Below are 14,005 nucleotides of genomic sequence, written 5' to 3'. Positions count from 1 at the left end.
AGACGAAAAAAAAAAAGGACCGGTGAGAAAAGCGCTAGCGGAATGAGAAGACAACTGTTCTAGGCTTTAGTCTTTACTAAAGAGATGGATTTTCGTCTCTAACGGAGCTAAATGAATAATGACTTTAATAAACGGCTGCATTGCGCCGATTATTAAATTTTGAGAAGCAATTCGTTGATACTGGGTAAATCCGGGCTACAAGATGAAGCCTGTATCGCGACAAAGTAACTTAAATTTCGTCTCTTGAATAAAGAGGGGGGGGGGGGGGGCAAGACATCGTGCCAATGTTTTACACGTATACCAAAAATCCTTCGGAAAAATAATAAAGAAAGGAATACATATCTTCTTTTGTCTATCACTGGTTCTAAATCACGAACTTGTTTAAAGGATCCGTATAAATTAAGCGGTAAAAGTTTGAGATGCACTAAGAATTTCAGATGCGGGATCACTCCAAAGACGGAGCTTTAATTTTTTTGGCCATTTATATCACATATGCAAGTGCTCGTCCTTATTCTTATGTCATGTACGGTGGTACGGCCAAACACTGCGCTTCAAGTTAGTCTCAAAAGTATGTAGTACGAGTGATCGAAGACGCGTTGCACTCTCGAGGCAGCATTTCTGGCTAGGTAGTTTGATGCTATAAAAAAAAAGTAAATACTCGGGTCTTAGGTGCGATAACCACGATACGATAATGAGGCATGCCTTAGAGTGAGGGACTCCGTATTAATTTCGACCACCTGCGATTCTTTAGCGTGTACACGGGTATTTTTTGCATTTAACGCGCATCCAAATGCGGCCGCCGCGGCCGGAAATTGAATCCACGTCCTCTATAGTTGCGCAGCGCCACACCTGACCTTCTAAGCGATTTCGGCAGGTAGTCGATGCAATAAACTTAATGGTTAGCAGGTGGCAAGGTTTCATCTCAGCCTTACGTTGCCCTGCACGCATGCAGGAGAGCGCAATCAATATATCAATTCAATGAAGCCGTGTTTCATCTTAAAGGGACAGTAAAGGGAAACAACAAATCCGTTTGGAATGATGAAATATTATTTGAGAATTCCATTGTGTTTTATATCGCAATCATAGGTTCTTTATTAGAAAGAAAAGAGGGGGAAGTTAAAATTTTAATTGCGCGCTGTAGATTTAGTATGCCTGAATGTCTATATGATGTTAATAATTTCGAAGTTCTTTTCCTTATCTTGGCGACATTGGCTCAGTAAAACTGCCTGAGCCTTGCTACGCTAACTTCCTGGCTTCCTTATAACGACTGTGCTTCAATTTTATTAAAGTGTACTTTATTGTTAATGTGTTAGGGAAGCTTGCACGGTAGGTAATTAAATTACACGTGCACTAATCTATTCATATGTGTAAAGTAATATCAATACTTCCGTCCTGCAGCATCTCTATAAAATAGGCACAACGACAGCCACTCCGCGTATATAGCAAGCACGGACAGCTTCAAAACGTGCTCAACACGTGTGTTATATGCGATTAACACTTACCAATTGAAAATGGAATGAGTTGATCTGGCTTTGGAAGCAATTCCGAACAACCTTCCTTCAAAAACGCAGTGGGTTGAACTCTTCTGGATTTTTCCAGTGCTTGGGGTTCATGTGTACTGCCCGGAGATTAGCGATCACGGTGGTTCCTTTCGGAATGAAGTGGTTTTTGAAGACAACGTTCTCGCCAGCTCTATAAAGGCAAAAAAATAAAAGACGTTTTCGGCTTTTTAAAGCAGTATTTACGCACTCAAGCACGATGTGGTCATACTTCGCGAGCCATCATTATAATAGGCGGAAAAACCTAATCCGGGAAAGAGACATCCCTGTGCGCTTGCTGGCCTTGACAAATTCTGCCATTATTGTTGCTGCGATAACGCTATGCAGTATCTAGGTGGAAAATGCTGAATCATATATGAATCTCGCGTGTGTATTTATAGTTTATTTCTTTATTTCTTGCTTAAAGCAAGAAAATGTGATTTCTTGCTTTAAGTAACCTTACGGTCATGACATTAACAATCAAAACGACACAAAATATAAATATAAACGAAGGTCTGCGGTGGGAAGGCCGGTGTGTACAACATGCGGTGGTCACCAGCGAAACGATGAGTGTGCAAAGAGCATTGAGTTCGACTAAACAGGTCAGAACAAGTTTCACAGCTAAGGCAGGGGGTGTGGAATTGAGGCGCAGTCCATATAGGAGGCCGTTTTCGACTGACGGCAAATGCTCCGGTTAATTAGGCTGTGTATGAAGACGTATGCTGTGAAGTACTTTCCGCATTATGCCAGCTAACATGATACGCGACCTAAGTTTCATTCTGGGCTTTCCATGCTTTTACATTGGGAGCTCCTAACGCAAAGCCTGATTCTAGCATCATTAAGCTACAAATCAGAGGCAAAATTTTTATAACTGAGAGTTGTGGTCGTTACGCTTCTTGGTAAAAGAGAATGGCGCCTTCTGCAGCACTGCTTTCATATGTTAACGTTTTCTTCTCGTTCAGCTAATTTAACTAATGTTTGGTCGGTTTGTTACGTACAGTCTTGGAATACCGAGTGGTGCGACTGTACGCCATCGGTAGACTTCCCGAAGAACAGCCACGGTGAAAGGCATAGCTGTGTGGTCAGCCCACGACGGTGCCCTCTCGCGGCCAATCACTTTGTCGATCTCTTCCTGTATCCTCCTCTGCACGAAGTCAGGCTTGTCAGCGCACACTAGCAGGTGCCATTGCAGCGTCTCTTTAACGGTGCTCGAACCGGCTACGAAGAAGCTGAAGATGTTCCCAATCAAGGAATTCGCTGCGAACAAGGGCGAAAAGAGCGCGTCACAACTTTATAACCGACAGAACTGTGTCGTCAAATGATAAACGAAAAGAGATAACCCATTACAGAAAACTTCGATTACTGTTCGGCCCACCGCTACACCAAAGAAAGTCGACAGTAACCGAAACAAGCCCATGAGATTTTTATGGACAGTTAACGGAAACGGTGATCTATCACTAAAAGAAAAAGAAAAAGCAAATGTAAAATTACGTGCTGCTTCGGTGACGTGCACTACAAGAAGCATTTTTACTCCTTTTGAAGAGTCCTGACTTGTCACATATATAATTTTCTTTCCGGATACACGTTAGCTCTCTCTGGAGATCATTATATTCTCTTCGAAGTGCAGTGGCAGGCGCAGCTCTCCAAAACAAAGTTTACGTGTATCTTTAAAGAGAGTTTGTGTATGTGTGACAAGTCAGGACTCAGCAGAAATCGCAACAGGTACTTTTTTTTTGTTTTTAAAGTATGTTGTCAGATATGAGCCGGTCGAAATAAAAGACAAGAACTCATTACCGAAAAAAAAAAAAGAAACGCCTACTTCTTTTATCGAATATTTACCGCAGACACGTAAAAAGTGCACTCTTCAGGAATTACTGACATGATTTTCCAGTCTGTTGTACTGGAGTACTAGAAATCTGTCTTCAGTCAGTTTTACTTTTTTTGTTGTTGTTCAGAAACATCTATTTCTCGATGCCACTCAGAAAAAAGAAACTATAAAACAGATAAGCATTTTTATACTCACTCTGAAAGCTGGAGCTTCCGTTGGCCCCCATATTCTCTCTTATTTTCTTCAGGTAGGCGTCAATGAAGTCCCTATCGCTGTGCTCGTCCAAAGTTGCTTCATGTTCTCGTATTTCGCGTCTGGAGAAATTTCAAACGGGACCGAGCCAATATAGTAAATAAAATAAATGGAAAAGAACACAGCAATGCTTTATGTCGCAGATATATTTCGTGAAAGTCGTTACATCCATAGCCGTATCTACCGGGGGGGGGGGGGGGGGAGGCAAGGGCGTGCTAGCCCCCCCCCCCCTTTACACACACACACACTGAGAAAAGTTAGAGGAGCGGCGATTCCCCCCCCCCTCCCCCACTGCTGAGCAGGGACGCTCTAAAGTTATAGAGTAAGTGATAGAGTACTCACTCTATCACGCTTTAATTTTGTTCTGCCTGGCCTGAAACTTGCATCGTCGGTGACGCAAATACGGGTGGTAACCAGTAAACGCTTTATGGACCGATCAAATGCTATTCCTGTTTAAGGAAATTAATTTTCTTTTTTGAAAACCAATAGCATCGCCGCTGCTCCATATCCAAGCTGCTGTGAGTTGATGAGCGTGCAGTAGTGTTGAGCGTTTTAGTTGGGTTGAGCCAGGAGAGCTAAACAAGGTATCTTCTTTAGTCTCCGATTAACCTGCGTCGCCCTTATTATATGGTAGCTTGCAGCGATCGCAGCGGCTTATGTCAAGGTGATAAACAAGGCAGTGGACTCGCGCACATTGAGAAGCCCAGCTTTCAATCTTGCCTCGAAGCTTGACCAGCCCGGACGAGTAATCGACTGGCTAAAAATACATCGACTGAAACTGAGCTTCTTCCTCAGAAAGACTTTCTTTTAAAGGGCTCCTACAGGGAAAAAATGACACACAGCTTATTCTGAAGACTTATGCGAAGCGCTTTGCTTTGTCATCCACTTGTTTTGTTTACAAAGTGAGAATTTCAGGTATTAGAGACATAGCAGATTGTTCATACTCATCGTGTTTGCAACGCCGAACAGAGGCTGTGAAGTTTGCAGATGGAATGCTCAAATGAAAAACAGATTAAATGTGGCGTTCCCCGGGGCTTAAGCATTTTACGATACTTTCTGCTTATAATTTTCACTGACGAGATATCGAGCATTGATAACAATGCTAAAGTTATAATCCATGCAGAATATGCCAGCTTATCTTCTGCGGGGCATTTAAATACAAACTTAAAAAAAAGAGCTAATCAGGTCCGGATTGGTATAACTTGTGTTACTCGAAACCACTGAAAATTGCGTTGTTAAAACTAAGGTCGTATTGTTTCATCTTGAATTTACTTGTACAGTGCAAAATAGAACTCGGACAGCAAAGAAGCACACATGGACAGCGCAAAACTCTCAAATTAGAGTTTTTTTTGCATACGACGTAAATGCGAATGTGCACGCGCTCGTGTTTATGTAGTCTGCCAGGTCGTTCTGCCGTTCGACAATACTTATATCAGACAAATTAGAAATTGCGCGAATGTGATATTATGAGAACACCAGAAAAATTGCGAAAATAATTGTCGATTATCAAAACCTATAGATGCACATTGCACGAAGCACCAGCCCAAGCTGCCATTTTATGATACAGTGACAGAGCAGCCGCAGAGACATGAGCAAAAAAAGTCATAATAGAGGCCCACCACATTAACAAAAACAGCACGAAGTGACCCAATCAACCGTCCATTTTCTTAAGCGGTAGGGAGAGGAATACCTCAAAGTCACAGCACAAGCCGTAAACATATTGGGGTACCTTTTGTTTTCTGTCTTTTATTTACTTTTTAAGCAATGTCTCTTGCGCGTGCGTGTACGCGTTGGCGTTTTTATCGTATGCAATAAGCTCACTTGCGAGTCAGCACTGTGCGTATGAGCATTTTTTTGCCGTCCCAGTTGTATTTTGGTCTGTACAAGTCAACTTCAAGATGAATCAAGACGAACTAGCCCGGCTGTCAATTCAGGTATTGTTTCGACCACGAAGAAACACTGCTGAGTTACGCAAACTTAAATACGTGCAAGTAAGAAAGTAAGAAAACGCTATTATTAGCGAGCGGCTATTAGGCATTAACGAAATTTCATTGAATGATGCAAATTCTATACTACCGGGAATATGTTTAGACCACTGAAGTTTGCAAATCTTAGAAGAAAAAATCACAAATTTGCGAAAATCTTCAAACTTGCCCATTGACGTCAATGGGAAACTTCAAAACTTATTTTCTTCCATAAAACTAAAATTATAATGTTAAAAGTTACCATATAAGAAGAACTAATTATTTTATTTCGACTGAGTATAAAGCTGATTTTTAATTGGAGCACCACGTTGTGTAAATTGCGTCTCAATATGGCCCTAAATGAAGATTTTCGCAAATTCGTGATTCTTTTCTGGTAAGATTTGCAGACTTCAGTAGTCTAAAAATATTTTTATCGCAAAATATACGTTCCGTGGAGTAAGTAATATTACTGGGATATTCATACATAGCGCAATATTACAAGGGAAAAAGTGCAAACATAGAACACTTTGACAAAATTTGTGGAGGCGTATATGGCAAACAATATGCAGTAATATAACTGAGATTGGAACACGTTACGCAGACGCTCTTGCGTAGTATGTAAACCAAACTTGGCATTGAAACACGAAAGGATACTCTCCGAATTAAGTTTTGAACAAACCTCACTGAGACCACATTCTGCGAAATTCGGAAGGCTCCCACGTGACCACAAATTTTTTTTCTCTCTGAAATATTCTAGTAATTTACTGTTTTCAGGCAGGAAATAAGTACAATTTTTTTCGATCACATTTTAGATGGTTGCCAAAATGGCTAGTTCGTTTGGCGTGGAATGACCCATATATATATATATATATATATGGGCACGGCCGACACGGTGACGGAAGCTTGCCCCCGCACTGCCGAACAAGTTGATACGCCACTGGTTACATATATGCTATTATTAAAACGTATTAATATCTACTGTAATTGCCTTATCAATTAAAAGCTACAATCCTTCATTGTGACGCTACCATATGAAGGCAACAGATTATGACGCTAAGGAAAGCAGGGGCCGTTATTTGTAAATTATAACTTGTTGTAGTTATGGGATAAAGGAAAAGGAAATTGAAAAAGAACAAATTGTCACCATTAATAATTGAACCAAAAATCAACGCGGAATATATGGGTTCGTTTTCCACAGGCAACAAATTGCTTTAAGTGCGCAAGCATTTCTAGACAGACTCAACAAAATACTTGCCCGTCCCTCCGTCTGCCTCTCAAGTTAGCAGAATCGCGACAGAGAAATAGATGTACAAAACAGAATAAAATTTCTTGACGGTGGTGGGTTTCGAACCCCCCCACCCACAAACCGATTTTCGTGCCCACTGGAGTAAACACCCACACCAGCAAAATGCGAATATACATATGAGCCATACGGGCGCGTTGTAACGGCGATACAAAGCAATGGTAATAAAAATAGCACTTTCTGTGAAGGCTTTGTTAAAATATTTCGTAATGGTGAAAAAAAATGTCCCTGGGGTGATGAGCTTCTCGGGCACACAAGTTTGCTCCGAGCTCGCACTACGGCGGTCATGACACGAAGACAGTACGGAGCGCGCGATAGCAGCGTTGATAAAAACGGCTACAACAACGAGCATGGCGTCACAAACGCATGAGCAGCATTTGCGACGGTTTTCAAAGGAACATCGCGTGAGAACGCGTCAGCGTCACCACTCAGTCAACTTTTCAACAGTGCAGCAAAGTCAGCGTGATTGTCGCGCTATCTTTTTTGTCAATTCAACACCGCGCCTCCCAGAGCCGTGTTCGTAGGCGATTCTCCTCTTTCGGACAAGTTATTTCGTTCCACCTGCAGCATGGAAATTTGCACTCTCGAAGGCAACGAGGACGCACACGCAGCACTCTCGTGCAGCTCGTTTCGCTTCTATCGAATATTGGAGATAAATATACGGACAGGTTGTCACCAGGGGCGCTCGCGTTATGGCGGCAACGAGGCTCTGGTGGTACGTCGTGAGCGCGGTGAAATTCAGTGCGAGACATTGTAGCCACGTGATGGTATAACCTTTACTTCTTCGTGCGTGTGTTCAGAGTCTGCGCGATTAGGCTCAGATGAGTCGTGCCGCTCGCTGGCGTTGCGGCGTGAGCACTGCTCCTCGGCAAGAGCAAGCGCGGTGGGCGGACCCGATCTTCGCCGTGGGCGTCTGTCAAACTGATTGACGCGCGAACTCGGGTACAAACGCGTTGATTCTGAGACGGCCCCATTTCAACTCGTGACTGTCATAGTGCCCGTGTGACTGTCAAGCGTTTCATACGGTGGACGCTAAGCAGCAGCTTCTTTGCGTATAAACTAATTTGGTCTGGTTTCACTACTTGTGCAAGGCTGGAGCCATAGTGGAGCTTGTGATCACCTAGCTTCTTCCAGCTTTTTACGTGGCCCGTCTGTTCAGTCTGCTCGGTCTGCTTCGGAGTGAAGACCGTGTCAGTTCGGCCTCAATTTTGATGGCACTAATTAGCTAGTGCTTAATTTACATGATATTAAACAGTTGTCCTGATTGATAAGGTGTTAATTAACACAATAATTACATTGGCTGTAATTGCAAGGTATTGATTAGTACGGTGCGAATTAACATAATCCCAATTAGCACGATTCTAATTAGCGTGATCTTTGTGAGTAAGCTCCTAACTAGCTTGGCAATTACTAGCGGGTAACTAATTAGCGGCATGCTAATTAGCGTGATCTTAATTAGCACAGTCCTACCTTTACACAGTTTCATTAGAATGGTCTTATTACGATGTGACCTAATTAGCTGGTTCTTAGCATGCCTTGGCTTAATTAGCTTGGTCAGCATGCCCTGATTTAATTACCTAGGTATACCGCCCATCCAATAAGCTAATCAGCCGGACGCACATGCGCACATGCTCGGGGAGCTAGCATACGATGACGACAACGACGAAGAGTGCGCGTGCCGGTCGAGCAGCACTACACTGCCTAGAATACTGTAGCAGACACTGTAGCAGCACGCTAAGGAGTACAGGCCGACCATGATGATTATACACGTGGCCTCGGCGATTAGCTACGGCTGCGACGTTGTAAGGCGCTCGACTGGAACTAATGTCAGAGGCCGTGGTGCTGATTATTCTAAAGTATACTTAGTGCAGATATTAAAAGCTTGAAAATGAATTTAAACAGCCCGCGCTTCTAAAAAATATCGTTAGTAAATGTTTGACACTTTTCTTGCATGGGTGCACTTGTGCACTCAGTGGAACGACAAACAAGTGTAAGAAGATGCCTCTGGTTTGAAGACACCACCGAACTTTGTCGACTGCCCTTGACGTGACGCTGCGTAACCAATGGAACGCAGCGCGCGCCGAAGGATGGATTTGACCTTTTCGTACTGTGAGCTCGTTCAAAAGGGGGCGTCGCCAGAGCTTGGACGGATTCGGAGTTTCTCCAAACTCGGGCCATCCTGCATAGCGCCCCTGCTGTCCCTTAACTAACGCTAAGACTACTTAAGGTGAAAACTATGAGACATCTATTAAAGTGTATTCGTTGCAATTGTTTCCAAAGTCTTTTGTAGACATTGCCACTTGTTCTGAATGTTACGATGCCACGTCAGAACGAATGTCGCATGTCAAGAGAGAGAGGGAGAAAGAGCAGAGGAAGGCAGGGAGGTTAACCAGAAGTTTGTATCCGGTATGCTACCCTGCACTGAGGTTGGGGAATAGGGGGTTAAAGGCGATAGAGAGAAAATAAATAATAAGGAAAGTTGCATGTCAAAGAACTTATTAAGGTATATACGCAAGTTCACAGTTTAGTGCATTTTTAAATTCAACTGTCTTTCGTAAACACATCCTGACGCTTCTTTTTTTTTTTCCTCTCTCTCTCTCGACTTCACGCTTTCGCAATGACGAAGGGAGCGCGCAGATCGCGTGACTTGAGCTACGTTTCTGTTAGTTTTTTTGTTGTTGTTACCTTTCGTGCTGACGCCAACTACGGCCAACTTTTTTACTTGTGGGACATATGACTTTCGTGTTAAAAAGCCCGCGTTATGGTAACATGTAAAGCCGACATGGAGGATTGTACACATGATGAAAAATCCGACTTCGCGAAAATAAAATGCCGAACTCGCGTTTCGGTGGTCGCGGGATGCGCCGTTCCAGGCGCTGACGAGCACTAGAAAGAAGATGAGAGATGCCTTGCCGATGCCGCGTGGGTACAACGTTTCAGGGAAGGCCGCCACCATGGCTGTAAAACTCCTCAGCGTTATGCGACACAGCATCATACGAAGACTAATCAGCGTGTGATGAGTATCAAACGCTTGCGCGTCACTTGCAGAAAGAACTCCGTCAGTATCACACAATTTTATCAAAGGAGATTATGCGTGAAGCCTTTTCGTTCGCTTTCTATTTCCTTTCTCTCTTAATTACTTAACTTCTATTAAAATATAGAAATAAGGTCCCCCATAATTTCCATTATCCGTTGCCTTCATATGCGTCTAGCAAAAAAAAACGGCTCCTCGATCAATTTCGCCCCTTCTCGTTCGTGTCCCTCGTTTAGTCACGTGTGCTGATAATGGAGTGTCCGTGGCCATTTTATATTCGACGCACGTCACTGGGTGTTTATCAAAGCCAGACTCAAGCCTTGCGAATGGCATTCACCTGCAACTCTGTTGAGACAGACATACCTGAAAAAAGCGAGTAGCTCATCGAGAATTGGTCCAGCGAGGTTATTTTTCAGGACTGGTATTTTTGCTGCCAGCTGGTTCATCCACCTAGGCAGAAGAAGGCTCAGTCTTCTGGCACCGATGAACCTCGACAACTTTTTGAGTCGATCGTCCAGAAACTCTCTTCGGGCATCCTCGAACGGATACCGCGTCCCAAACACAAGTGCTGTCACATTATTGGATGTACTGGGCACGAGCAGATCCTGGATCGCCAACGGTGCACCCTTATGCTCAGCAATCTTTTCAGTCAGGTACTCTGCTTCTTCCTGGGATAAACAGAGACATAAGGGTGTTTCTTACGAGTAAACCACACAAATTTTACCATGCTGTGATCATGCAATCGTTTGAGCTGTTTGAGGTTCAACGGTAGAACACGAGACGGAAGGTGGCCGTCCTGTCACATTACAGCGAACATTTTTAAGCAGTAATTGTGAAGCAGTAAGAGTGTGATAGATAGATAGATAGATAGATAGATAGATAGATAGATAGATAGATAGATAGATAGATAGATAGATAGATAGATAGATAGATAGATAGATAGATAGATAGATAGATAGATAGATAGATAGATAGATAGATAGATAGATAGATAGATAGAATCTATTCATGGCATCAATGACACGAGGTATATCATAATGTGCATGACATGACTGGAATCAATGACAAGATACCATTATTGCCTTTTTTTAAACTGGGATATCAGAATATGTATGACATGAATGTTTGACATAACTTGCATGACATGACGTACACGTATATTTACCCATATACCAGCAATGTTGGTTGGCAATGGCTAATGTTGCCTAATTCTCGGCTAGTTTTGGCGAGCACTGGCTAACGTCGGCTGTCTGCTCCTATATATTTATACATATAGGGGTCATTCCATGCCAAGTGTCCCAGACGTGGCGCTCGCGCATCGCAGATTTTGCTGATAAAATTTGTGCCTTTTTCCTGTGCCACATGGAGTACTGTGGCAAAACGTTTTTGCTCGAAAAAAATTTTGACGATCATGGCGCCCCCTCGAAGTTCCCTTGTATTTGTTCAACTGTGCCTAATAGGAAAATGCGTATAAAATGTATTTTTGAGTTTTGAGCTTCAAAACAACGCTTGCACTATTGCAGAGGCTTTGTTTAGTTGCCCTACTCATTAATTCCGAAATTTTTGTGTTTGACTACCAGCTACGTATCTTCAAAAACGACAAAAATCTTCAATGTTTGTTATTTTTTCTTGAGCTATCTGTAACTCCCGCTAACCAATCTTAATAATAGTAAGATTTTCAGGAATGTATATTTTAGTACAAAAACGTTTAGGGGTAAAATATACTTCAAATCGTCCCGAAAAAAATTGTGAAATTAGAGAAAATATGCGATTTGTCGCATGTTTGACCGTGTTTTTCGTACTGATGCGTTCCAAGTAAAAATCCTCGTCATGCGGAATTTGATAGAAGACTTCTTCGTTAAGTAATGAAGAAAGTTTTTGTTTTAAGGAAGAAAATCATTTTTGAATTTGGCCCTCCGAACGCGCCCTGCATTTCATTTTGTTGCCACTTCGCCGCAAAGCACGTGGTCGCCCTTACAGCTGACACTCGTCACAGGCAGAGGCAAGATGCGAGATGTATCTCAGTGGCTCGTGAGTGGTCGAATGTCTTGACGCGTTGACGTCAGGGCGACGAGTAATGAATTCGCGTTACAATGTGAGCTTGCTTGGCGGGCCCAATGGGAAGTATGGACGCCCGTGAGCATCCTATGGCGTCGTTGGCACAGTGTGCTAGAGTGCCGTCAGTACAACACTAATACCCAGAGAAACAAGTGTATACAATGTGCATAATTTCTTTCAGTATGTGTATGCTAGTTGTGCAGACGGCCCTCTAGCACCTTGCGATAAAGAAAGTCTCAGGTATACCATTTTTTCAAGCTGCAGAGAAAGCCCGCGAAATACAAAAAGAACCACGTGACTAGCGCATTCGCGCGCAGCGAACGTGCTGCTCTCATCCGTGGTTTGAGCGAATGAAATCAGCTGCGGCCGCGACTCGCCGGCTTCCTTGCAGAGGTAGGCCGATAAGTTGTGGGTGGTTTCTTGGCGCGCGTGACGGTGCAAGTTGTAGCGAGCGCGGGCCAAGAAACCACCGTTAACTTATCGGCCTACCGCTGCAACGGAGCCAGCGAGTCGTGACCGCAGCCGATTACGTTCGCTCAAACCATGGCTGAGAGCAGCACCCTCGCTGCGCGCGAATGCGCTGGGCACGTGTTTTTGCTTTTGTTTTTATTTCGCGGGCTTTCTTTGCAGCTTGGAAAAAAATGGTATACGGGAGGCTTTCTTTACCGCAAATAATGCAATGGGGGTTTCTGAAGACCCTCTCGAACTTTGAAAGTCGCATTTCTTGCCTAAAGTCAATCTTTAGCAATTTAGTTAAATAATCTTACTTAAGAAATTAATTAATTGCAAAACAAAAAATTGACTATTAGTGCGCAAGGTGGCTGTCAGCAATTTGCAACTGATTTCACTCGCTTGCCTCTAATACTGTATGTTTTAACCCTTGGCTAAAGACAGCTGGGACACCCGGTATATATAATGAATAGTAGACAGGCACTATTATGCATTTTCCTCGCTCCGTTAAGGGGTTCGCAGACTACGACGGTTGCCCTTAGAGAAATTTGCCGACATTTTTTTTTTTTTTACTTTTGAAACATAAAATATAGAGTACACAATAAATATATTACGAGTGCTTGTAAGGACAAAGTAAATACAATCTCATTCGGGCTAGAAAGGAAGCGCTCTTTCATAGTTGATATCTCCGTATTAGAACTTCAAGAGCGCTGCGCCTTTCTTTTTTCAGAGGTAAGACTGCAATACGCGCCTCCTTTAAAAAATGTCCCACCTTAAGTTTTTCCTCCATGGAAGTCTTCCCGAATCCGAGATCACGCAGCACGTGGAGGCAGAAACGCCGATTGTCATGCCAGGCTTGTCCATTCAATGACAAGAGACCTATAAAATTGAGGCGGGGACAATTATTTGCGCAGAATGAACAGGTTTAGAGTACTTTCCATGTGTGCAAATACTGAGGCATAACGTAAGAAAGCTTACTTTCTGGAGAATCACAGGAAACATTTCAGAAGGGCACTGAATGCACCTTTCTGTAGTTGCGAGGGAAACGTAATCGGGGGCAACCGGGCAGCACTGGTTTATTTCTCAGACTTTCCTCGCGAATTTTACGTTGCTCAAGATAGAATCGGCGTACGCTTTGTGTCGCGTACGTCTTATAACTTCACTTATTTAGTCTACGGGTAAACATTTGATCAGCAAGCAAACACCGTGTTCATGTTGCAAGATCATAAATGCCATTAAGTATTTCAGTTCACTGTGATATACCCATGATATAATGTGCACTTTCACGCATAATTTATTATTTTATGCGCTTGCTTTTCTTTGAAAAAAAAAAACGCTACATTTGAAATTGAAGACCAGTTTTCTGCCAAACTGTGCTCTATACAAATGAGGTGGCAATTGTAAAAAGTTTTCCAAAACAATGTCAACGCTCCGGTGTACGAAGCTTCATGCGACTTTGCATTGCACTTGTGAACAAGAGCGTTGTTTCTTTTTTCTTGAGAATTCTTGATGTAACTAATGCTAAATGATTGTTTCTTCGCTTGATACAGGTCTCGTTAACGTTTTCGTGACGCATAA

The 14,005-nt window shown here is 42.9% G+C and overlaps 1 protein-coding gene across 1 annotated transcript in view; it reads right to left on the bottom strand.

Annotated features, from left to right (window-relative positions):
* The window catches only part of LOC119382467 (cytochrome P450 2C20-like), a 28,530-nt gene that overhangs the window by 358 nt on the left and 14,167 nt on the right, over window positions 1-14,005 (bottom strand). The window contains 6 exon segments of the mRNA XM_037650174.2: window positions 1,503-1,562; window positions 1,565-1,692; window positions 2,537-2,795; window positions 3,562-3,680; window positions 10,283-10,587; window positions 13,200-13,306. Coding sequence (XP_037506102.2) covers window positions 1,503-1,562; window positions 1,565-1,692; window positions 2,537-2,795; window positions 3,562-3,680; window positions 10,283-10,587; window positions 13,200-13,306 — 978 coding nt within the window.

Source organism: Rhipicephalus sanguineus, chromosome 2 (genome assembly GCF_013339695.2).
Source record: "Rhipicephalus sanguineus isolate Rsan-2018 chromosome 2, BIME_Rsan_1.4, whole genome shotgun sequence".
Classification (NCBI taxonomy): domain Eukaryota; kingdom Metazoa; phylum Arthropoda; class Arachnida; order Ixodida; family Ixodidae; genus Rhipicephalus; species Rhipicephalus sanguineus.
Note: the sequence above shows the minus strand (reverse complement) of the source record. Positions and strands in the feature narration are given on the sequence as shown.